The 25,574-nt window shown below is 36.3% G+C and overlaps 1 protein-coding gene across 3 annotated transcripts in view; it reads right to left on the bottom strand.

Annotated features, from left to right (window-relative positions):
* C6 (complement C6) overlaps positions 1-25,574 on the bottom strand; it is a 101,712-nt gene that overhangs the window by 33,353 nt on the left and 42,785 nt on the right. For all 3 annotated transcript variants that reach the window (XM_053591624.1, XM_053591633.1, XM_053591640.1), the window contains exons 8-9: positions 22,406-22,646; positions 18,002-18,124 (exon numbers count right to left, since the gene is read on the bottom strand). In XM_053591624.1, coding sequence (XP_053447599.1) covers positions 18,002-18,124; positions 22,406-22,646 — 364 coding nt within the window. The remainder of the gene's footprint in view (positions 1-18,001; positions 18,125-22,405; positions 22,647-25,574) is intronic.

The following is a 25,574-nucleotide window of genomic DNA, read 5'->3' as shown; positions in this document are numbered from 1 at the left end:
CGTTTGAACTCAAAACAGCCCGTCTTCTGTAGGCGACGACAGGAACAGAGACAGAACCTCACAAAGTTGTCTGTTCTGTTCTGTTCTGTTAGCAGCATCCATCAGGGACGGGGCTAAGCCTGAGTGAACACCTCCTTCCCATCACCTGCATCAAACACTCAAAGATGTCAGGCCCCATCTCCTCCTGCTAGATAGCGGCAGTCTGCGGGGGCCTGGCAGACTTCCTTGCGATTCAGGCAGGTGCAAATCCCTGGAGTGTCTGTTCACTGCAGGCAACTGGGTTAGCCATCTGCAGAGATACCAGTGACTGGGTCCGACGGAGGGGCAAAGTGGGGAAGGAGACGTCAACCTTCCCAGACTGCTCTGTTTGCTGGGTGGCTCCTCCTGACTCCACGCTGCACTGGGGTGAACTGTGTCAGAGGAGTCACCAGGCCCCTGTGATCCAGTTCCCAGAGACCTCTTGAACCCTTCCACCCGAGACAAGTGCCGATTGAGACAGTTGATTCGGACCTTTTGAACTGGGCTAATAGACTGAGGACTTTTCAGGCGGTGCCCTGGGTGTGCGATTGTAGGAAGGTTTGATTCTCCTTTTCCAACTGGGGCCAGAGGTGGGCAGGCGGGGTGACTTAATTGCTGATTTTTCCACACAGCTGAGACTTCAAGCCAGAGTAGAAGTTGCAATAGGATCGAACAGAAACCAGCTGAAAACAAGACAGAACCACTTTGCTCCACCACACCAGACAGGGCCCCAGTTTCTCAGGCCACAACACTGTACGGGCCCTCGATAAAACCCCAGGGGAAAAACCAAAGGGAGTAAACCATGGGGCGGAATCAGCGGAAAAACTCTGGTAACATGAATAACCAGAATAGATCAACCCCCCCAAGAAAAGATACGGCAGATGTGATTGAAGATCCCATTCATAAACAACTGGCTGAGATGTCAGAAGTCGAATTCAGAATTTGGTTTGCAGACAAGATCAATAAAATGGAATTAGGAATTCGAGGAGAAATTCAAAAATTGTCTCAAGAATTTAACGAATTTAAAGACAAAACCACCAAAGACTTAGACACACTGAAACAAGAACTTACAGCCCTCAAAGATATGAAAAATACAGTAGAATCCCTCAGTAACAGAATGGAGCAAGCAGAAGAAAGGATTTCTGACATTGAAGATAAAGTCTTCGAACGCTCCCAATCTCTCAAAGAGGAAGAGAAATGGAGAGCAAAAACGGATCACTCACTCAGAGAACTCTCAGATAATTCGAAAAAAAAACAACGTAAGGGTTATAGGAATTCCGGAGAACGATGAAGTGGCTGCCAAGGGCACAGAGGCCCTTCTACATGAAATTATGAAAGAAAATTTTCCAGACGTGCCCAGAGAATCTGAAATTCAGATAGCAGACAGCTTCAGAACCCCAGCACGATTCAACCCCAATAAGCCATCTCCCAGACATATCATAATTAGCTTCACTAAAGTTAACATGAAAGAGAAGATTCTCAAAGCAACCCGGCGAAAGAAAACTATAACGTACAAAGGTAAGAATATTAGAATAACTGCAGATCTCTCTGCTGAAACGTTTCAAGCCAGAAGAGGGTGGTCATCAACTTTTAATCTCCTAAAGCAAAAAAACTTTCAACCCAGGATCTTGTATCCAGCTAAATTGAGTTTCATCTATGATGGAGAAATTAAATACTTCAATGACATTCATATGTTGAAAAAATTTGCCATGAGTAAACCAGCTCTTCAGGATGTTCTCAGACCTATCCTCCACAATGACCAACCCAATCCTATACCACAAAAGTAAAATCACCCAGAAACTTCGGATCAAACTCCAACTTCCACACTGGCGAAAGGATTAAAAATGTCCACTGGACCTTTGAAAAACTCGACACCCAAAATTCCACCAGACTTATCAATACTCTCCATCAATGTGAATGGCTTAAACCGTCCTCTAAAGAGGCATAGGTTAGCTGACTGGATACAAAAACTCAAGCCAGATATTTGTTGCATACAAGAGTCACATCTCAACTTAAAAGACAAATGCAGACTCAGGGTGAAAGGATGGTCATCCATATTTCAGGCAAATGGTAATCAGAAAAAAGCAGGTGTTGCAATTTTATTTGCAGATACAGTAGGCTTTAAACCATCAAAAGTAAGGAAGGACAAGAATGGTCACTTCATATTTGTTAAGGGTAATACTCAATATGACGAGATCTCAATTATTAATATCTATGCACCCAACCAGAATGCACCTCAATTTATAAGAGAAACTCTAACAGACATGAGTAACTTGATTTCCTCCAGCTCCATAATCGTTGGAGATTTCAACACTCCCTTGGCAGTGTTGGATTGATCCTCCAGAAAGAAGCTGAGCAAAGAAATCTTAGATTTAAACCTAACCATCCAATATTTAGATTTAGCAGACATCTACAGAACATTTCATCCCAAAAAAACTGAATACACATACTTCTCATCAGCCCACGGAACTTACTCCAAAATTGATCACATTTTAGGTCACAAGTCTAACCTCAGTAAATTTAAAGGAATAGAAATTATTCCATGCATCTTCTCAGACCATCATGGAATAAAACTTGAATTGAGTAACAACAGGAATCTGCATACCCATACAAAAACATGGAAGTTAAATAACCTTATGCTGAATGATAGCTGGGTCAGAGATGAGATTAAGAAAGAAATCACCAATTTTTTGGAACAAAATTACAATGAAGACACAAACTATCAGAACCTCTGGGACACTGCAAAGCCAGTTCTAAGAGGGAAATTTATAGCACTGCAAGCCTTCCTCAAGAGAACGGAAAGAGAGGAAGTTAACAACTTAATGGGACATCTCACGCAACTGGAAAAGGAAGAACATTCCAACCTCAAACCCAGTAGAAGAAAAGAAATAACCAAAATTAGAGCAGAATTAAATGAAATTGAAAACAAAAGAATAATACAACAGATCAATAAATCAAAAAGCTGGTTTTTTGAAAAGTTCAATAAAATAGATAAACCTCTGGCCAACCTACTCTGGAAAAAAAGAGTAAAATCCCTAATATCATCAATCAGAAACAACAAAGACGAAATAACCACAGACTCATCAGAAATCCAAAAAATCCTTAATGAATATTACAAGAAACTTTATTCTCAGAAATATGAAAATCTGAAGGAAATAGACCGATACTTGGAAGCACGCCACCTTCCAAGACTTAACCAGAATCAAGTGGAAATGTTGAACAGACCCATATCAAGTTCAGAAATAGCATCAACTATACAAAACCTCCCTAAAAAGAAAAGCCCGGGACCAGATGGTTTCACGTCAGAATTCTACCAAACCTTTAAAGAGGAATTAGTACCTATATTACTCAACCTGTTCCAAAATGTAGAAAAAGAAGGAAGACTACCCAACACGTTCTATGAAGCAAACATCACCCTGATCCCCAAACCAGGAAAAGACCCAACAAGAAAAGAAAATTGTAGACCAATATCACTAATGAATATAGATGCAAAAATATTCAACAAGATCCTAACAAACAGAATCCAGCAACACATCAAACAAATTATACATCATGACCAAGTTGGTTTTATCCCAGGGTCTCAAGGCTGGTTCAATATACATAAATCTATAAATGTAATTCAGCACATAAACAAATTAAAAAACAAAGACCATATGATTCTCTCAATTGATGCAGAAAAAGCTTTTGATAATATCCAGCATCCCTTCATGATCAGAACAGTCAAGAAAATTGGTCTAGAAGGGACTTTTCTTAAACTGATAGAGGCTATCTACAGCAAACCCACAGCCAATATCATATTGAATGGAGTTAAATTAGAATCATTTCCACTCAGATCAGGAACCAGACAAGGCTGCCCATTGTCTCCATTGCTTTTCAACATTGTAATGGAAGTTTTAGCCACCGCAATTAGGGAAGAAAAGGCGATCAAGGGTATCCATATAGGGTCAGAAGAGATCAAACTCTCGCTCTTCGCAGATGATATGATTGTGTATCTGGAAAACACTAGGGACTCTACTACAAAACTCCTAGAAGTGATCAAGGAATACAGCAGTGTCTCAGGTTACAAAATCAACATTCATAAATCGGTAGCCTTTATATACACCAACAACAGTCAAATTGAAAAAGCAGTTAAGGACTCTATCCCATTCACAGTAGCGCCAAAGAAGATGAAATATTTGGGAATTTACCTAACAAAAGACGTGAAAGATCTCTATAAAGAGAACTATGAAACTCTAAGAAAAGAAATAGCTGAAAATGTTAACAAATGGAAAAACATACCATGCTCATGGCTAGGAAGAATCAACATTATCAAAATGTCCATACTACCCAAAGCAATATATAATTTCAATGCACTCCCTATTAAAGCTCCACTGTCATATTTTAAAGATCTTGAAAAAACATTACTTCGTTTTATATGGAATCAGAAAAAACCTCGAATAGCCAAGACATTACTCAGAAATAAAAACAAAACAGGAGGAATCACACTACCAGACCTCAGACTTTACTACAAATCGATAGTGATCAAAACAGCATGGTATTGGCACAAAAACAGAGAAGTAGATATCTGGAACAGAATAGAGAACCAAGAGATGAATCCAGCTACTTACCGCTATTTGATTTTTGACAAGCCAATTAAAAACATTCAGTGGGGAAAAGATTCCCTATTTAACAAATGGTGCTGGCTGAACTGGCTGGCAACCTGCAGAAGACTGAAATTGGACCCACACCTTTCACCATTAACGAAGATAGACTCTCATTGGATTAAAGATTTAAACTTAAGACATGAAACTATAAAAATACTAGAAGAGAATGCAGGGAAAACCCTTGAAGAAATTGGTCTGGGTGAGTATTTCATGAGGAGAACCCCCCGGGCAATTGAAGCAGCTTCAAAAATACACTACTGGGACTTGATCAAACTAAAAAGCTTCTGCACAGCTAAGAACACAGTAAGCAGAGCAAGCAGACAGCCCTCAGAATGGGAGAAGATATTTGCAGGGTATATCTCTGACAAAGGTTTAATAACCAGAATCTACAGAGAACTCAAACGCATCAGCAAGAAAAAAACAAGGGATCCCATCGCAGACTGGGCAAGGGATTTGAAGAAAAACTTCTCTGAAGAAGACAGGCACACGGCCTTCAGATATATGAAAAAATGCTCATCATCTTTAATCATCAGAGAAATGCAAATCAAAACTACTTTGAGATATCATCTAACTCCAATGAGACTAGCCTATATCACAAAATCTCAAGACCAGAGATGTTGGCGTGGATGCGGAGAAAAGGGAACACTTCTGCACTGCTGGTGGGAATGCAAATTAATTCATTCCTTTTGGAAAGATATATGGAGAACACTCAGAGATCTAAAAATAGATCTGCCATTCAATCCTGTAATTCCTCTGCTGGGCATATACCCAGAAGACCAAAAATCACAACATAACAAAGATATTTGTACCAGAATGTTTATTGCAGCCCAATTCATAATAGCTAAGTCATGGAAAAAGCCCAAGTGCCCATCGATCCACGAATGGATTAATAAATTGTGGTATATGTATAGCATGGAATACTATGCAGCCTTAAAGAAAGATGGAGACTTTACCTCTTTCATGTTTACATGGATGGAGCTGGAACATATTCTTCTTAGTAAAGTATCCCAAGAATGGAAGAAAAAATACCCAATGTACACAGCCCTACTATGAAACTAATTTGGGACTCTCAACTGAAAGCTATAACCCAGCTATAACTTAACAATAGGGAGAAGTGGGAAAGGGGGGGGGTGGGTAGAGGGAGGGGAATCGGTGGGATCACACCTGTGGTGCATATTACAGGGGTATTTGCGAAACTTGGTAAATGTAGAATGTAAATGTTTTGGCACAGTAACTGAGATAACGCCGGAAAGGCTATGTTAACCACTGTGATAAAAATGTGTCAAATGGTTTATGAAGTGAGTGTATGATGCCCCATAATCATATCATTGTATACAGTTATGATTTAATAAAAAAAAAAAAGAACATGCGAAACTAATCAATGGTGAAAAAAAAAATAAAACTTGCATTCATTTATTTTTTTATCAGAAAAAAAAAAAAAAACCACCAAAGATATTAACACACTGAAGCAAGACTTTGCAGCCCTCAAAGATCTGAAAAATGCAGTAGAATCCCTCAGTAACAGAGTGGAGCAAGCAGAAGAAAGGATTTCTGACATTGAAGACAAAGCCTTTGAACGCTCCCAAACTCTCAAAGAGGAAGAGAAATGGAGAGCAAAAACAGAGAGCAAAAATGGAAAGAACTCTGGGATAATTCGAAGAAGGCTAATATCCACCTCATTGGAATCCCTGAAAGTGATGAAGTGGCCTTGCAAGGCACAGAGGCCCTTCTCCATGAAATTATGAAAGAGAATTTTCCAGACATGCCTAGAGATTCTGAAATTCAGATAGCAGACAGTTTCAGAACCCCAGCAAGACTCAATCTGAATAAGATTGCCCCTAGGCATATCATAATTAACTTCACTAAAGTTAATATGAAGGAGAAAATTCTCAAAGCAGCCAGATGTAAGAAATCCATTACCTACAAAGGGAAGACTATTAGAATGACTGCAGATCTCTCTGCTGAAACTTTTCAAGCCAGAAGAGGGTGGTCATTGACTTTTAATGTCCTAAAGCAAAATAACTTTCAACCCCAGATCCTGTACCAGCTAAACTGAGTTTCATTTATGATGGAGAAATTAAATACTTTAATGACATTCATATGTTGAAGAAATTTGCCAAAACCAAACCACCTCTTTAGGATATTCTCAGACCTATTCTCCATAATGACCAGCCCAATCCTGTACCATAAAAGTAAACTTTTGATCAAACTCCAACTTCCAAGTGGTGACAGAATTAAAAATGTCCACTGGACTTTCGAAAAACTCGATACCCAAAATTTTACCAGACTTATCAATATTCTCCATTAATGTAAACAGCTTACACTGTCCTCTAAAGAGGCACAGGTTCGCTAACCGTATACAAAAACTCAGGCCAGATATTTGCTAAATACAAGAGTCACATCTTACCTTAAAAGATAAATATAGACTCAGGGTGAAAGGATGGTCATCCATATTTCAGGCAAATGGTAATCAGAAAAAAGCAGGTGTTGCAATTCTATTTGCAGACACAATAGGCTTTAAACCAAAAAAAGTAAGGAAGGATAAGAAATGTCACTTCATATTTGTTAAGGATAATACTGAATATGATGAGATCTCAATTATTAATATCTATGCACCCAACCAGAATGCACCTCAATCTATAAGAGAAACTCTAACAGACATGAGCAACTTGATTTCCTCCAGCTCCATAATAGTTGGAGATTTCAACACTCCTTTGGCAGCGTTCGATTGATCCTCCAACAAGAAGCTGAGCAAAGAAATTTTAGATAAACCTAACCATCCAACATTTGGATTTAGCAGACATCTACAGAACATTTCATCCCAAGAAAACTAAATACACATACTTCTCATCAGCCCAAGGAACATACTCCAAAGTCGATCACATCTTAGGTCACAAGTCTAACCTCAGTAAATTTAAAGGAATAGAAATTATTCCTTGCCTCTACTTGGACTACCATGGAATAAAAATTGAACTCAGTAACAACAGGAATCTGCATACTCATGCGAAAACATGGAAGTTAAATAACCTTATGCTGAATGATAGCTGGGTCAGAGATGAGATTAGGAAGGAAATTGCCAAATTCTTGGAACAAAACGACAATGAAGACATGAATTATCAGAACCTCTGGGATACTGCAAAGGCAGTCCTAACAGGAAAATTTATAGCACTGCAAGCCTTCCTTAAGAGAATGGAAAGAGAGGAAGTTAACAACTTAATGGGACATTTCAAGTGACTGGAAAAGGAAGAACATTCCAACCCCAAACCCAGTAGAAGAAAAGAAATAACCAAAATTAGAGCGGAATTAAATGAAATTGAAAACAAAAGAATTATACAACAGATCAATAAATCAAAAACTTGTTTTTTTGTAAAGGTCAATAAAATAGATAAACCTTTGGATAACCTAACCAGGAAAAAAAGAGTAAAATCTCTGATCTCATCAATCAGAAACAACAAAGACTAAATAACAACAGACTCCTCAGAAATTCAAAAAATCCTTAATGAATATTGCAAGAAACTTTATTCTCAGAAATATGAAAATCTGAAGGAAATTGATCAATACTTGGAAGCATGTCACCTTCCAAGACTTAGCCAGAATCAAGTGGAAATGTTGAACAAGCTCATATCAAGTTCTGAAATAGCATCAACCATACAAATCCTCCCTAAAAAGAAAAGCCTGGCACCAGATGGCTTTACATCAGAATTCTACCAAACCTTTAAAGAGGAATTAGTACCTATATTACTCAACCTGTTCCGAAATGTAGAAAAAGAAGGAAGACTACCCAACACATTCTATGAAGCAAACATCACCCTGATCTCCAAACCAGGAAAAGACCCAACAAGAAAAGAAAACTATAGACCAATATCACTAATGAATATAGATGCAAAAATATTCAATAAGATCGTAACAAACAGAATCCAGCAACACATCAAACAAATTATACATCATGACCAAGTCGGTTTTATCCCAGGGTCTCGAGGCTGGTTCAATATATGTAAATCTATAAATGTAATTCAGCACATAAACAAATTAAAAAACAAAGATCATATGATTCTCTCAATTGATGCAGAAAAAGCTTTTGATAATATCCAGCATCCCTTCATGATCAGAACACTCAAGAAAATTGATATAGAAGGGACATTTCTTAAACTGTTAGAGGCCATGTATAGCAAACCCACAACCAATATCGTATTGAATGGAGTTAAATTGAAATCATTTCCACTCAGATCAGGAACCAGACAAGGCTGCCTATTGTCTCCACTGCTCTTTAACATTGTAATGAAAGTTTTAGCCACAGCAATTAGGGAAGAAAAGGCGATCGAGGGTATCCATATAGGGATACCAAACTTTCGCTCTTCACAGATGATGTGATTGTGTATCTGGAAAACACCAGGGATTCTACTACAAAACTCTTAGAAGTGATCAAGGAATACAGCAGTGTCTTGGGTTACAAAATCAACATTCATAAATTGGTAGCCTTTATATGTACCAAAAATAGTGAAGCTGAAAAAACAGTTAAAGACTCTATTCCATTCACAGTAGTGCCAAAGAAGATGAAATATTTGGGAGTTTATCTAACAAAGGACCTGAAAGATCTCTACGAAGAGAACTATGAAACTCTAAGAAAAGAAATAGCTGAAAATGTTAACAAATGGAAAAACATACCATGCTCATGACTGGGAAGAATCAACATTGTTAAAATGTCCATACTACCCAAAGCAATATACAATATTAATGCAATCCCTATTAAAGCTCCACTGTCATACTTTAAAGATCTTGAAAAAATAATACTTTGTTTTATATGGAATCAGAAAAAACCCTGAATAGCCAAGACATTACTCAGAAATAAAAACAAAGCAGGAGGAATCACAGTACCAGACCTCAGACAATACTATAAATCGATCATGATCAAAACAGCATGGTACTGGCACAAAAACAGAGAAGTAGATGTCTGGAACAGAATAGAGAACCAAGAGATGAATCCTGCTACTTACAGTTAGTTGACCTTTGACAAGCCAATTAAAAACATTCAGTGGGGAAAATATTCCCTATTTAACAAATGGTGCTGGGTGAACTGGCTGGCAACCTGCAGAAGACTAAAACTGGACCCACACCTTTCACCATTAATTAAGATAGTCTCTCACTGGATTAAAGATTTAAACTTAAGACATGAAAGTATAAAAATACTAGAAGACAGTGCAGGGAAAATCCTTGAAGAAATAGATTTGGGCAAGGATTTTATGAGAAGAACCCCCCCGGGCAATTGAAGCAGCTTCAAAAATATACTACTGGGACCTGACCAAACTAAAAAGCTTCTGCACAGCCAAGAACACAGTAAGTAAAGCAAGCAAACAGCCCTCAGAATGGGAGAAGATATTTGCAGGTTATGTCTCTGACAAAAGTTTAATAACCAGAATCCACAGAGAACTCAAACGTATAAGCAAGAAACGAACAAGTGATCCCATCGCAGGCTGGGCAAGCGACTTGAAGAGAAACTTCTCTGAAGAAGACAGGCACATGGCCTACAGACATATGAAAAAATGCTCATCATCTTTAATCATCTTTCATCAGAGAAATGCAAATCAAAACTACTTTGAGATATCATCTAACTCCAGTAAGATTAGCCCATATCACAAAATCCCAAGACCAGAGATGTTGGCATGGATGTGGAGAAAAGGGAACACTTCTACACTACTGGTGGGAATGCAAATTAATACATCCCTTTTGGAAAGATGTTTGGAGAACACTTAGAGATCTAAAAATAGATGTGACATTCAATCCTATAATTCTTCTTCTAGGTATATACCCAGAAGACTAAAAATCGCATTATAACAAAGATATTTGTACCAGAATGTTTATTGCAGCCCAATTCATAATTGCTAAGTCATGGAAAAAGCTCAAGTGCCCATCGATCCATGAATGGATTAATAAATAGTGGTATATGTACACCATGGAATATTATGCAGCCTTAAAGAAAGATGGAGACTTTACCTCTTTCATGTTTACATGGATGGAGCTGGAACATATTCTTCTTAGTAAAGTATCTCAAGAATGGAAGAAAAAGTATCCAGTGTACTCAGCCCTCCTATGAAACTAATTTATGGCTTTCACAATAAAGCTATAATCCAGTTGTAACCTAAGAATAGGGGGAAGGTGGAAAGGGAGGGTAGAGACGTGGGAGGGTGTCGGAGGGAGGGTGATTGGTGGGATTACACCTGTGGTGCATCTTAAAAGGGTATATTTGAAACTTAGTAAATGTAGAATGTAAATGTCTTAACACAATAACTAAGAAAATGCCAGGAAGGCTATGTTAACCAATGTGATGAAAATGTGTCAAACAGTGTATAAAACCAGTGTATGTTGCCCCATGATGATATTAATGTACACAGTATGATTTAATAATAAAAAAAAAGGAAGGAAGAGAGGAAGGGAGGGAGGAACGAGAAAATGGAAAGAAACAAACAGGCCAACTAAAGAATCAGATTTGCTAAGTGTTACTGAGTGGTAAAAATGATTAATCATTCCTGAGTTAGGAACATTAAGGAATTCTGAGATCTTTGGCAGTTAGGGAGGGTGGCACTCTAAAGGGAAGACTGACATGACCCTGGAAGCAAAAATAAGACTTTTTAGGTGAATGGTATACTTCCAAGTCAGAGGAGCAACACAGGCAAGGATTTAGAGTCAGGGGAATATGCACCATGCTCTGGCGACAGTTATACATGGACATCAGTTAGAGTTGCAGATGAGGGCTCAGGTAAGGGAAGAGCAGCAGAATTGAGAGGATCTGGATGTAAAGCCAAGGAAATTAGACTGTTCCCTAGGTTTAGAAAGAACTGCATTCTCTAGAAACAGTGGAAGGTTTTGAGGTGATTCAGGAATACTGGCAGTGTTGTGTTAACTAGTACCAATGGATGACTGAAAAGCAGTTTGGAGACGACTCCACAGTGTCTGACCTTGCAATGTCCTCTCATTATTACAGTCTGAAAACGATGGGTCGATATTTGGTATTATTTTATCCTAATTCCACCATATCAACTTGTTTTTCTAAATAGCCCTCATTCTGTCTAGTATCTTCTCAGATTTTCACTTATCATTCCTACTGAAGTATAATATTTGTACAAAATACACAAATCATAAGTATACAGCTCAATTAAATTTTAAAAAGTGAACATACCCGTGCGATTACTGCCTGCAAAAATAGAACTCCTAAAGCACCCAAATTACCCCATCCTCAAATGCAAATGCCAATTTTATTGTTGCTCTGAATAGTTTTTCTTATTTTTGAATTTAACCTATAAAATCACAAAGTGTGTACTATCTTATACTTGTTTAATTCCACAGTCATCCTTATGTTTGTGAAATTCATCTATGTTGTGTATAGCAGTTAATTCTTATCACAAATTATCCATTTTACTCTTGGTAGACATTTAGCTTGTATCCAGTTAATAAATAATATCACCTTGAACATTCTTGTACATTACTTTTGCTGCATATTTTTGTTGAGTACATACCTAGGATTACTTCAAGCATTCATGTGTTCATTGAAATACACATACTAAACATTTATAATGTGCTAGATGTGGTACTAAATACTGAAGACATAGATACCATGTTTTAGATTTGCTTATGATGGACAAAATAGAAGGTAAACATATGAGGAGTGCTATAATGAGAGCAAAGAGGATGTCATCTAACCCTAATTATGAACAGAGGTGGTAACCAGGAAAGGTTTTCTGAACTATGCGATAAATGGTATAATTTCAAGATTTTGTTGCTTTAATATAATTACATCTTTAGGATAGTAAACACTTAAGCAATATATAAAACAGAATTAATCATTATTCCCCTTGTTTAGCCCTAATTTTATATAAGAAATGAATCCATAATCCATTGGCTCATTTTTGCCCACCATTTCTTTATTCTTGAGCTCCATATTTATCTATTGAATCAATTTTTGATATTAATTTTTGTGTTTTCAAACTTCCTTTATCTCTGCCATTCCTCTCATAACTGAAGCTCAGGATGAACTTTCAATACATATAGCCTCAGGCTTGGGAGGACTCAGAAAAACAGTCTTATTCTTGGAAGAAAAAAGAAAGGGTTCTTCAGTTCTTAACGCTTGAATTTAAATATCAAAAACCAAACCTGCAAGGATTTAGACTATATTGTAGAATTTATAACATCAACCATAGAATGAAAAAGAATGCATGATACCATAAGAACCATTTTCCTTCCCAAAAGGAGAAAATACTTTAAGCAGTTAGGAGAAGGGGCAATATTGAGCATGTGGTAACTAAGATTTAGACTTTGTGGATTACTCAGTTAAGACCTAGGATTCTGCCACTTTGGGCAGAGTCTTGGGAGGGATGATGGTATGAGAGAAATTCTATATGTAGTATGTGTAAACTCATATGAGGAGTTTGCAAAAACATTGGTGGAAACTGTATTATGAAAGAAGTATGCATAGGTTTCAAATATTTTATTGCATCCAAATTACCTTTTACTAACTTGTTTTAACATGTCTGAATAGGATCTAGATGGAGACACTAAGAGGATAAGACATTAGTTTGAGAAGAGCCTATTAGAGCAACATAAATTGTGCTAAAATTGAAGCAAGAACAAACATCAAATTTATAGTGAAGCTGGAGTGGAAAATGGTGAAATCATTAATGCTTTATTAAAAGTTTATGAGGACAATGCCTTCAAAGAAATCCAGCAGTTTACAATTAGAAACTCAACTTTGAGAAGGAATGAGACAAGGTTGAAGATGAAGCCCACATCAGCAGACCAATCACATAAAAAAAAAAAAAAAAATGAATCTTGTTTGAGCCCTAATTGAAGATTTATGATGAATAGCCAACATCATAGACATCTCAACTGGTTCAGCATACATAATTTTGACTGAAAAATTGAAGTTGTGCAAACTTGATAGCTGCCAAAATTGTGCCCAGATCAATGACAGACAAGAGCAGAGATTTCTATGAAAATTTTAAACAAGTGAGATCAAAATCCTAAGGCATTTTTCAAAGAATTTTAACCAGAGAGGAAATACCAGTATGATCATGAAGACAAAGCACAATCAAAGCAATGGATACCAAAAGGTGGGAGTGGTTCAGTTAAAGCAAAACAGACCAAAGCCAAGGTCAAGGAAGCAGTGTTTTGTTCAAGCCATTCTGCATGTTGGCTTTCTGGAAGACCAAAGAATAATAACATTTACTTATTATGAGAGTGTTTTGAGAAAGTTAGCTAAACCTTTAGCAGAAAAACACTGGAGAAATCTTCACAAGATAACCCTTCTCCATCATGGCAATGTCCTGGTTATTCCTCTTATCAAATAAACACAATTTTTGTGAGAATTATTATAGGAAATTATTATGCATCTACTTTATAGTCCTGATTTGGTTCCTTCTGACTTCATCTGGTTTTCTAATCTTAAAAAAATTTTAAAGCAGTACCCTTTTTTTTTTCAGTTAGTAATGTAAAAAAGACTGCATTGACATGGTTAATTCTAAGAACCATCTGTTCTTTAGAATGAACTCAATGGTGGTACTACCACTTACAAAAAAAGTCTTAAAATTGATGGAGGTTATGTTGAGAAATAAAGTTCATATTTTTTTTTACCTAAAAATAGGTTTTTACTTGTTTTTTATTAAGTCATAAACACATAGATCATGTATACATTAATGCATTTATGGAGTACAATGTGCTGATTTCATACACAATTTGGGATGCTTATATCAAACTAGTTAATATATCCCTCACCTAATTTACTTATTATGTTAATACATTTATACTCTATACTTAATGATCAGACATGTACCCTTGCAATATATTTTTTATTTTTATCTTTAAATTCCAGTTTCCCAGGAACTTTTTGAATTTCTCTCATATACATATTAGCTAACTCTTATCAAGTAGTAGGATGGGAATGGAAAGCCTTGCAGAGAAGGTGTAATATCCAGTATGGCATCCAAGCAAGTGGTTCCTTGAGTAACTTTAAAAGCCCTGACACTTCACTGTGATGTGCAAAAAACAGGCAGAAGTTTCCTAAACCCTGAAAAAGGTAAGGAAGTCTTAGAGAAGGCTGTAGACAAAAAAAAGGAGCTGGTATTGGTTGGTATGAGGAAGATTCAATGGGTAGGGGCCTTATAACCAAAGACCAAGTCAGGACCATGGATATTGGCAGGGGGTACCAGTGAGTAGCATTGAGAACCAGACGGAGCAAATGACTTATTAGCTGAGGCCGGCAAAGGCAAAGGGCAAGATGCTAACAAAGGTCTCATTCTTCCTCTGATGCTAGGATACTATCTAACCAACCTCCCTCAACATGTATGCATATGCACACACGTGTGTCCAACAAATCTGTGCACACATGGGTACATACATACACACAGAATATCCCTGGGAAGCAGCAAAAGAGAAGAGTAAGGTAATCTTGAATTCAACTAAAAATTTAAAAATTGAAACCCAAAATGATCGGATTAAATCACATTGGCAACTTTATATTTTCTGTCACTTAGAACAAATAGGGATCTGAGACATAAGTTATTTCATTTTAGAGAAATAAAAAAAATCTTAACTTTAAACACCTGCATTAACTCAGCTATTTTTTTTTTCTTTATTCATCTCTTTGTTTCTTGGATTTTTTTAGTGGAGTAGTTTTGTCAGCAAATACTCAGGAATGTATAGTTCCAGAATTCTCTTATGTTTTGCGAATGTCTTCCTGTTACCTTTTCATATGAACTCATTTCTTTCCTCTTTCAGAAACTTGTGGACATACCTTTATTGTCTTGTTTTATCAAACTTTGTTATGGATAAGTCTGAAGCCAGCCTGATTTTTGCTATTGCTGCTGTTTTACAGTAGAGTTGTTTTTTCAGCCATGATACTTGTAAACTTCATTTTAAAAAATCTTTGTATTTAATAAGTTAACCAGAATTTGTCTTGAAGTTGTATATATGAACAATGTTTCTGACATATATAATCAAGAAAAATTTCTTGCTTTATTTCAGGAATATATTCTTACATAGTGCTAATTTTTTAAAATACTGTTTTTCTGTTTCATTTGTCATAATCTGTAATTCTGAGCCATTAATTCCTATGTATTAAATTACATCTTTAATTCTTCTTCCATTAGATTTTCTTTAATAATATCTGAATTTTTCTGTTTTTGCTGTGATTACTTTAGATCTTTCTTACACTCATTGTATTTTTAGACAATTATATTTTGTACTTTCAGTGTCTAATTTTTTTTATAATAATTTTGATGTTTTCCTATGTTTGTTTTTGTACCTGAGTTTTGACATCTCATTTTTAATCAATTTTTTAAATTTAATCTTTTATCTTTGAGCTTTTGATTTATTAAATTCATGTTCTTAGTAAATTATTCTGTTGCATGGTAAACTAGTATAGAATTTATATCTAATTTTTTATTTATATTGCTAGGTTATTCGCTTTGCATGCTATATTCGTTTTTGCCCTCTTTTTCTTTTTTTGCTGTAATACAAATTGCAATTGTTAAGTCAGTTTTTCCCATTTTGCTTATGCTTAATACAGGCATCTATATTTAGACCATCTGTAGGTTCTGATAATATATTTAAAAATTTCTATTTATTATTATAGCAAATATTACATCTTTATTTGTTCTTTCTCTGTCTTCCCCATTTGAGAGTTTCTGTGAATCTGTTTCCCTTTGTTCTGAGCAGAATGAGTAGCAATCAGTTAGATAAAATAGAGGAATGTGAGAATTTTACAAAGAGGAGGGATTATCGTTAACAGCAAGGCAGAGGCAAGAGCATGACTTGTTTAGAAGGCTGCATAAAGTTTAGCTATGCAGAGAGGGGCAGGAACTTATCATGACCACGAGGAATCATGACATACTCAAAATATGAGAGTTCCATGAGTAGGATTTGCTGTGGCGAAGACTCCCCTCACAGAAATGTGTAGACACTGGAAGGAGGTGAGGCAAGAAGCAAGGAGACGAGACAAGCAGCTTCTGTGATAAATCAGGCTGGAAATAATGAATGTAGAGTCTGCCCATGGAAACAAAAGATGATGACTATTAGGAGAGGTATCCAGGGGGTAGAGTGGATTACCCATGGTGGGTATGGAGGTTAGAAAGAGCAAAGAACCTACAAGTTAGGTCTCTGGCATGGCTGATGTAGTTGATGGCAATGCCTTTCATCAAGACTGGGACTGCTCCAGAAGGGGGAAGGTGAAGGGAACCAGCCCTTGCTGGTCACTGTGTGAGGCTCTTAATCTTCACAATAGTCCTATTCAGGTATAAACTCCTCAGCTACTTGGATTTTGCTGTTAAGTAGATAGTGATGAGAACCACTGGCAGCAGGGAGAGCATATGTGAAGTAATGTTGCCTGGAGACCTCCAGGTAGAGACGTTTAGTGGACAGGAGGTGTCAGGAGCTCAGAGGGGATGTCTGGGTTGGGGGCCAAAGCTGACACTCTGGTAAGAACATCCTACGAAACCCAACTTCTATCTTTGTTCTTCTGTAGTTTTATCTGGATTTTTTTTTTCTCTTTCTGTTTTCTGAAGTCTTCTGCTTAGAACTGAAACATTTCTTTTCAGGAACAATGACGTATTTTGATTTCAAGATTTCCTTCTACTCATTTTCTTTTGCCCATGGTAGTCTTATAGGCTTAAAAAAATACATACCTCTTTTAGATATTTATTTATTTTATTTAATTCATTTATTTAGATGGTCTCACCCTGTTATCCAAGCTAGAGTGCCATAGCACTGCCTAGCTCACAGCAACCTCAAACTCCTGGGCTCAAGCAAGTCTCCTGCCTCAGCCTCCTGAGTAGCTGGGACTACAGGTGCCTGCCACAACACCTGGCTAAGTTTTCTATTTTTTGTATAGACAGGGTCTCACTCTTGTTCTTGCTCAGACTGGTCTTGAACTCCTGGGCTCAACTAATCTTCCTGCCTCGGCTTCCCAGAGTATTAGGATTACAGGCATGAGCCCCAGCCAGTTTATAATTTTAATAGCTATTTATATGTGCCCTTACTTTGCAAGCCTTAATAGAAAGGCTTAGCTCATGCTTATATTTACTTCATAATGTCTAACATTGAGTTCTGTCCATGAGAAAAATCAATAATTTGTTCATTAGATTGAACAATGTAAGTATAAGGTAAAGAAAACCTTAACCATTGTTAATGATACATGTTATCTTATTTGCAACCCTCACCCCCCAAATAGGGCTCTGAGGCAGATAAATAAAATAAATGAAAAATTAAAAATAGCACAGTGATGTTCAATATGATATTTAAAAGACAACCAGCCTCAGGAGACACTGGATAAGCTGCTGAGAGCGAGCACTGTTTACCTTCATGTTTTTCTGACAGCTTGTTAGTTGTGCACCGGTGTTCCACTTTTGTTTTCTTAACAAAAAGAACACGTTTCTTTGTTTCAATCCGGACACAGGTTTTACTTTCTTCCTCTGTTAAACCTAGGAGGTTGAATATAAACAAACGTCACTGAGAATACACCAGTAAGAACAGAAAAGAGGAACCTGGGGCTCTGGTCACTTCTGCAGCCACAGATACTACAGTATATCAGCCCCTTGTTCCCCAATTGCCATAGACCTGAATGATTAACAGTGATTAACAGTTTTATGTACAGATTCCATGCTGCATATGATCTGAGATGGCACAGAAAAGAAGGGTATCTGTAAGTCCCACCATCTCCTCCTTCAACCCTGACCCTAAGAAGCCATGTTGAACTACTGTGGCTCATCCCATGAGGATTCTGTTGGCCTGTCCCTTGTTGCCACTCCACACAATGGAGCTCTGAGCTGGTCCTTTCTGCTTTGGTTATATGAATTGCTTTTGTACAGTTTGAGTCAAAGTTATAAGTATGCTCATGACCCTGATAGTGTGCAAAAGCTTTTTAGCTTAAACTTGAATTCAAACTTTCTTCCCTAAGGACTCTTTTCAGTCTATGTCACTATGTTATTCAAAACTGCACTTGATATTGTTTCCTCTATTATCAACAGGGAGGTTGACACTGCCTCATTCCTGCTCACTTGAGGTGTGGGAGCTGGGATTGATATCTTCTTAGTTTTCTGGTGCTGCTTCCAATGAATGACTCTCTTACTATACACAGTCTTATAAGTCTTACAAAAACTCTGATGCTCTGAGGGTTAGGCCACCCAGTTATAATATCTTAATTCTTTACCAATCTCTCATGCATCATTTGTTGAAGACTGGGCATCTCAGTCACTCCCACCACAATGATTGTGATCATTGTCAATGACCTCAAAATCGGTGTGTGAGTGGAAGAGCACAGGGTAACAAATCTAGCATCTTTGTGGTCAGACTTGGTACTACCTGTCTGGGGTAATTTGAGGGGACTTGATGTTTTCATAACACTTTCCCAAGCCATCTAATCCATTGTTGGAAACATCAAAGCCAATATCTTCTATCTTTTGATGTTTAGTTAAAATTTGTCTTGGAAAATAGAAGCACATGAGAGCTAGAGCTGTTAATATCAGCACTTAAGAAACTGAAAGCAAATTAGTTTATCAAATACTGGTATTTAGGGTTGCATGTTACAGTAAGCAGAGATGGTATTAGTTTATCAAATACTGGTATTTAGGGTTGCATGTTCAGACCTTCAGGCACTGCTTGGGCAGGATGCTGATATGGAAACCTGAGGGCACAGGTCACTGAGAAATGAGGCTGAGTAGATACAAACTGGGTGTGCTTATGCCATAGTTTTTTTTTTTTTTTGTCATTTGACACATTTGAAGAGATATATTATTATTTGGAAGTAGAAAATTCTTGGTTTGAAGCCCTCATGTTTACAAACAAGAAAAGTGATGGCTGTTTCTATCTAGTTCAATAAACATCGTTCATTTTTCTTCTGGTAGCCTTGTTTCTATAAGTGGGTCAGCCAAGTTTTTAGGTCATGCTAGAAATGTAATGTGTCTATAGTGCATGACTCTTATTTTTTCTCTACTTTTTAAGTAGATTTTATTATTTGTAAGTGAAAATTAAATTGCATGTGTCAAGTTAATTCACTATAATTCTAATTCTATATTCACTATAATTCACTTATTTTCATTTTATGAGGGTCATATTTAAATAATAAACCTTTTGGATGGCATTGGACAGGTAGTGATTAAAATACCATGACTTTATCAATAAATTTTTCTTACTGCAATATGCCTGGTGAATGCTACCTGACCTCTACCTCTGTTAAGTAAGCAGCTGCTCCATGCTACCTCACCTTTCTCTCTTAAACCTGCGTGTCCCTTTTCTGTGGCACAAGGATGAGTATTTTAGTAATTCCTCACCACTCTGACTGAACCAAAATCAATATACTCAAAAAGATCTTTTTAACAAATAGTGGGGTGAATAAATTTTTACCTCCAATTTAGAGCAGAAGATGATGTCTCAACAAAAGGAGTTGAAAATTAACATCTTGCCTGTTATGCTATTTTTGTTAAACATTTTCACTGCATTTATGAAATTATTTTTACCTTGACACAATGTCAATTTTTACTCAAGGTTTTAACTTGACCATAGGATGCTGAACAATGGAGGAATAAATTGAGGGATGCGAACAAAATACAATTCAATTTAATTTTATTCTTCTGGAGAAAAAGCAAGCAAGTCCTGTGAAATAGTCAAGTTGTTTTTCTAATATCAATGATAAGATATAATTCTTATTGAAGAAAGTATAACAAAAATTAAATCTATACTCTAGTTTCATGTTATAATGAGAGAAGGAATAGGAAGAGATAAAAGGGAAAAGGCCAGAATACATACTCATCTAGAGAGCGGGCAAAAGCAGGCAAACAGACTTAAGGGAAAATTCCATTCTATTGAGAATTTGTTTCTGTCTGTGCTTCATTTTAACCACAAATAAAATTTTATAGAAATATTATTATTATGACTAGGAGAAATATATATAAAATATAAGAATATTGAGTGTAATATATGTCTTATTGAGTACATTGACTATACACTTATCTACATACATACACACTATAAATACTTACATATAGTATGTATATATTTACATATAGTGTGTGCGTGTGAATACACATGGGTATTCATTTCCAGTTTCCTGTCACATCTCTAACTCCCCTTCTTGCCACATTATATGTATCTGTCAGTCTCTGTCTATTTGTAGAAAAAGAGAAGGAAGGTGACAATGGTTTAGCAGGAAGTGGAGCTCATCTTTCTTCATTTTGGTCATGGGGCTTCAACTGTTGAAATGCTGGGTGGTTGCTTTTGATTAAAGATTCACTCAGTTCTTTAACTGACCTGGTCTGTAGGCATTTAGAGGCTTTGTTCTTAATGCATGATGAGTATACTCAGTGAGAAACTATCATCTAGAATATCGTAGAATAATTTCATTTGAAAGATGAAGTAAAACTGAGTCAAGGGCCAGAGATTTTCCCCAACCATTTTCGCTCAGAGATTTTCCACAACTATTTTCGCTCAGCATTTCAATGCCATTCGCAGCGGCAGAAGATATCAAATTTAACATGAAAAAGCTGCTCCAGGGGGAAGAATAACTGGAAGGAAACATAAGGGGCAGGCAGGAAAGCTTTAGCACAGCTCAAAGCTTTCAGATTTTAGTGAACATGTGAGGTGAAAGTTCTATAAGTCCTTCTTATTGAATACCCTTTGGAAAGATATTTATCCCATCTCCTCTGTTAGGGAGCAGACCACAAGAAACATCGATCCCTTAGGATTTGGAAGACTCAGGACAGCCATATGAAATGTTAGTGTTTGCCATAATGAGATGTTAAGAACAGAGGGACTGAAAATCTATTGATCCCAAGGCTGGCCTGATGTTGTAATTTTTAAAAAATTCCTTGTTACTTTTTATAAAAGTTTGATGATGAAAAATTCTGATTTATTTGGGGGGACTGATGAGTTTACCATGCAGTTTCCTAACCTTGGTTACCATGCAGTTTCCTAACCTTGTTCTTCAGAAATACCTGCCTCCAGGACCCTGTGTCATTTTACACAGATGCCTGAAACAAAAATTTTCCAAAGGTGTTTAGACTGAAATAACAATTAATATTAGCAATTTTAGGTAATTCTTAAATAAACCAACATGCTTGGCTTATGTTGCTATTTTATAGGCAAGTAGAAATCTATTTGCTTTATATGTGAAAATACAAAGTTATAATCTTCCCTCCAATAAAAGTGCTTTGCGTTTGTTTTTAAGTTTCATTACCAGTAGGTGCAGATCTGGTCCATGTTAACTTAGTCCCTTGGCAAGTCCTAATTGTTCTTTCAGTTTAAACTCTTGGATTTTGGTCAAAATTATTAAAAGAAGTACATTGCTACTGAATTTGCCATAATTATTGCTCTATAAAATTACCCCCTATAAATAGACTATAAGTATGCTACCTTTTATTGATAGAATTTAGTGCCAGGGCAAGCTTTGTTTCCCTTGAGGTACCGGCATGCATCTCTCTTTGGGGTAACCACTACGGTGTAGCTTCTGATGTTCCCAGATGACAGGAAATTCAAAGCAAACATGATGCCTGATCACAGAGGTTAAGCACACTTCTTTTTATCTTAATTTTTAATTTTAATTTTCTTTATTTGAGTATGCATGTGTTTGCTTGTTTTTTATATCACCGTGGAAACAAAGTAGGATCTAAATAAAGCCAACTAAAATAATTAAAATGATTGAGTAGGAGAAAAATGTATTGCATGCTATCATCACCAGTTAAAAAGAGTGAGGGCTGAAGAAAGCATACCTGAGTTCTTTAGTTCCTCCCTGCTAAACTGATAGAGGAGGTCATATGTGCCCCCCAGGGAGCCAGAGGTGAAGTAATGAGTCCCGAAGTCATCAAATATTCGACTATACAAAGCATAGTTGTATTCTAGAGGCAGATGGTTAAGTGCTTTCAAAAAAACATCAGAAAGCTGCAGATCTTTAGATTTCATTGTGAAGTTTAAGACTTTTATCACTTTATGGATCCTAATAAAATTAGAATCCTACATGGAAGAAGAGAAAAGAGTTTTAAAAAAATGATTTAAAGGTATCAAGTATTTAACTGTCATTGATTTATCATTAGCTTCACTCCTCCCATAGTATTACAACAACTTTAACTCTTTATTGTGTGTTCTTACATACAAAGTTGTAATTTTCATTTTACTTTTCAGTATAGATGTTCAAGGTACTAAACAGATAAGATTATCTCAATAAACTGTGTGACTGAAGCATATGTTCTGTATAAAAGAAGTGATCAATTACCAGAAAAGTGATCTTTCCCTCTTATTTGCCAGTTATGACTGCACTCCTACTAAGTTTTATTTAGAATGCTTGGTAATACAAATGATTGGAAAGGGATTGTGTACATTTGCAATGAGAAGTTATGCAACCGAGATTCAAGTAGCACCTTTGTCATTAACTGAATAAAGCATTTCATTTCTTTAGACTTTAGCTGTCAAATGATAGGATGACAACTGTGTACCAAGTGATATTTCACACCTTCGACTCTAAAGTGCTATGATTCTAAATTACTGAAGGGGTAAAATTAAACAACATTATTCATAGTCTCTCTTTTACTCATATGTAGAAATATATGAATTATTTGTTTGCAAATGTACTTGTTTACCATTTCTTATTATGTCAGTTAATTTAGGGTTCAGTGCTTGATATTATGCTTAAAATGTCCTTCTACAGAGTATACATTATATTGTTTTTACGGTTTTTTAAAAAATTTATATGCTTTATCTGATTGCTCAGTTTTAAAAAATTATAGTGTTTGAATAATAATAACAGAATGAGCGTGATATTTTAGCAAAAGAATTTTCTTGCAATGTTTCTTATTGAGTAGTCATCATCATCTTCTTTTTTTTTTTAGGCCACGGCCAGGTTTGAACCTGCCAACTTCGGTATGTGGGGCTGGCACCCTATTCCTTTGAGCCACAGGCACCAATAGTCATCTTCTTATATACCATAATTATGGTATTAAATGACTGCTAATACAAAAGAAAAAAACCACAAGATAAAAAAAGAATCATTATTCATCTTCCTTCTCCTCTCTTCCTCCCCTTCCATGCTTCCTACTTTCTCATCTTCAGTACTTCATTGCTCAGCCCTCTCAGATGCTGCAGACAGAGAAATGAACAAGGCGGACAAAGTTTGTGCCTTTGTGGAGCTTCCATTTTCCTAAATGTCCATCAATTCCAATTTTAAATTTAATTTTTAGATTTTGTTATAGAATAATAGCTTTTGATAGTTGGAAGACCTTTGTTCTTTTAGTATGTTGCTTCCTAAGTATCTGAAATGCCTTCTCTCAGAGGTTCAAAATTCCAGCTTGCTTTAAAGACTATATCATGAAAAACACAAGTTACATTTTGGTAGCTCAAGTTAGCGGAAGGGCTTCCACAGTGCTCTGCTTGCTAGCGCATAATGGCTGGAACCAGATACTTTAGACTAAAAATTACAATTGGTTATTAAACCATATAATCTATTTCAGCAATTTGTGAGGTCTTTATTTTAATCACATTTTTGTGGTTTCAATTTTGTAAAGTGTATCAGAGAAGTCTGTACACTGTAACACTGAATCTTACTGCATTAACTCTTATTTTGTTTTGAAACAGACTATTTGCCCAACAAATGTCTACTCAGATCTGTGATTGACAAAATAAACAAAGCATTAAGTGCTACTAAAAGGCTTACATTGATTTTTTCAATTTTGTAGTATCTTGTTTCCCTACTTGAAGACGAAGAGAGATTGTAGTACCATTTTCTACTTAGACTAAGATTTCTTTTATTCTGTTCAGACCTAATTAAAGACAACAGTCATGATGTTGGGTTGAACCATATGGGGCTGAAAATTTTGTAAATCAAAAGTGGTTGAATAATAGAAGTTTCATATGTTCCAAACTGACACTATGTATAGCCCCAAATGTTTACAATTTGGGGCAGACTATCTGCTGCTTATCTACAAATAAGGGTTTAACAATATGTTTGAAATATTTACAAAGCCATTATGTGAAGCAAGTCTTAATGTCAGGACTGATAACTATATCTATGTCTCATTCAAATATCTCCCTCTTTCTCTCATCTTTGACTGTATTTTAAGGCAGTTATTTTCAATCCTGGATACTATATCAGAGGAAGCTGGGGAGTCCAAAAAAAAAAAAGCACACTCAGGGTAAAGGGATGGACTTGTATATTACAGGCAAATGGAAACCAGAAAAAAGCAGGGGTTGCAATTTTAGTGGCAGACACAATTGGCTTTAAAACAACAAAGATAAAGAAAGATAAGGAAGGTCACTACATATTTGTCAAGGGAAACACCCAACATGAAGAGATTTCAATAATAAACATTTATGAACCTACCAGAATGCTCCTCAATTCATAAAGTAGACTTTAATGGATATGAACAACTTGATATCTTCCTGCACTAAAATAGTTGGATATTTTAACACCCCTTTGACAGTTTTGGATAGATCCTCCAAGAAGAAATTAAACAAAGAAATATTAAACCTTGACCCTAGAACAAATGGACTTTACAGACTGCTACAGAAAATTTCACCCTAATAAAACTGAATATACATTCTTCTCATCAGCCCACCAGTCATCCTCCAAAATAGATCATATGGACACAAGTCTAACCTCAGCAAATTTAAAAGTGTAGAAATTATTCCTTCTATCTTCTTGGACCACCATGGAATGAAAGTTGAACTCAACAACAAAGGGAATATTTATATTCAAACAAAGTCATGGAAGCTACATAATCTTAGGCTGAATGATAGCTAGGTCAAAGAAGAGATTAAGAAGGAAATCACCAAATTTTTGGAACAAAAAGACAATGAAGACACAAATTATCAAAACTTGTGGGATACTGCAAAGGCAATCCTAAGAGGGAAATTTATAGCATTGGAAGCCTTCATCAAGAAAACAGAAAG

This window comes from Nycticebus coucang, chromosome 1, assembly GCF_027406575.1.
Source record: "Nycticebus coucang isolate mNycCou1 chromosome 1, mNycCou1.pri, whole genome shotgun sequence".
Taxonomy (NCBI): domain Eukaryota; kingdom Metazoa; phylum Chordata; class Mammalia; order Primates; family Lorisidae; genus Nycticebus; species Nycticebus coucang.
Note: the sequence above shows the minus strand (reverse complement) of the source record. Positions and strands in the feature narration are given on the sequence as shown.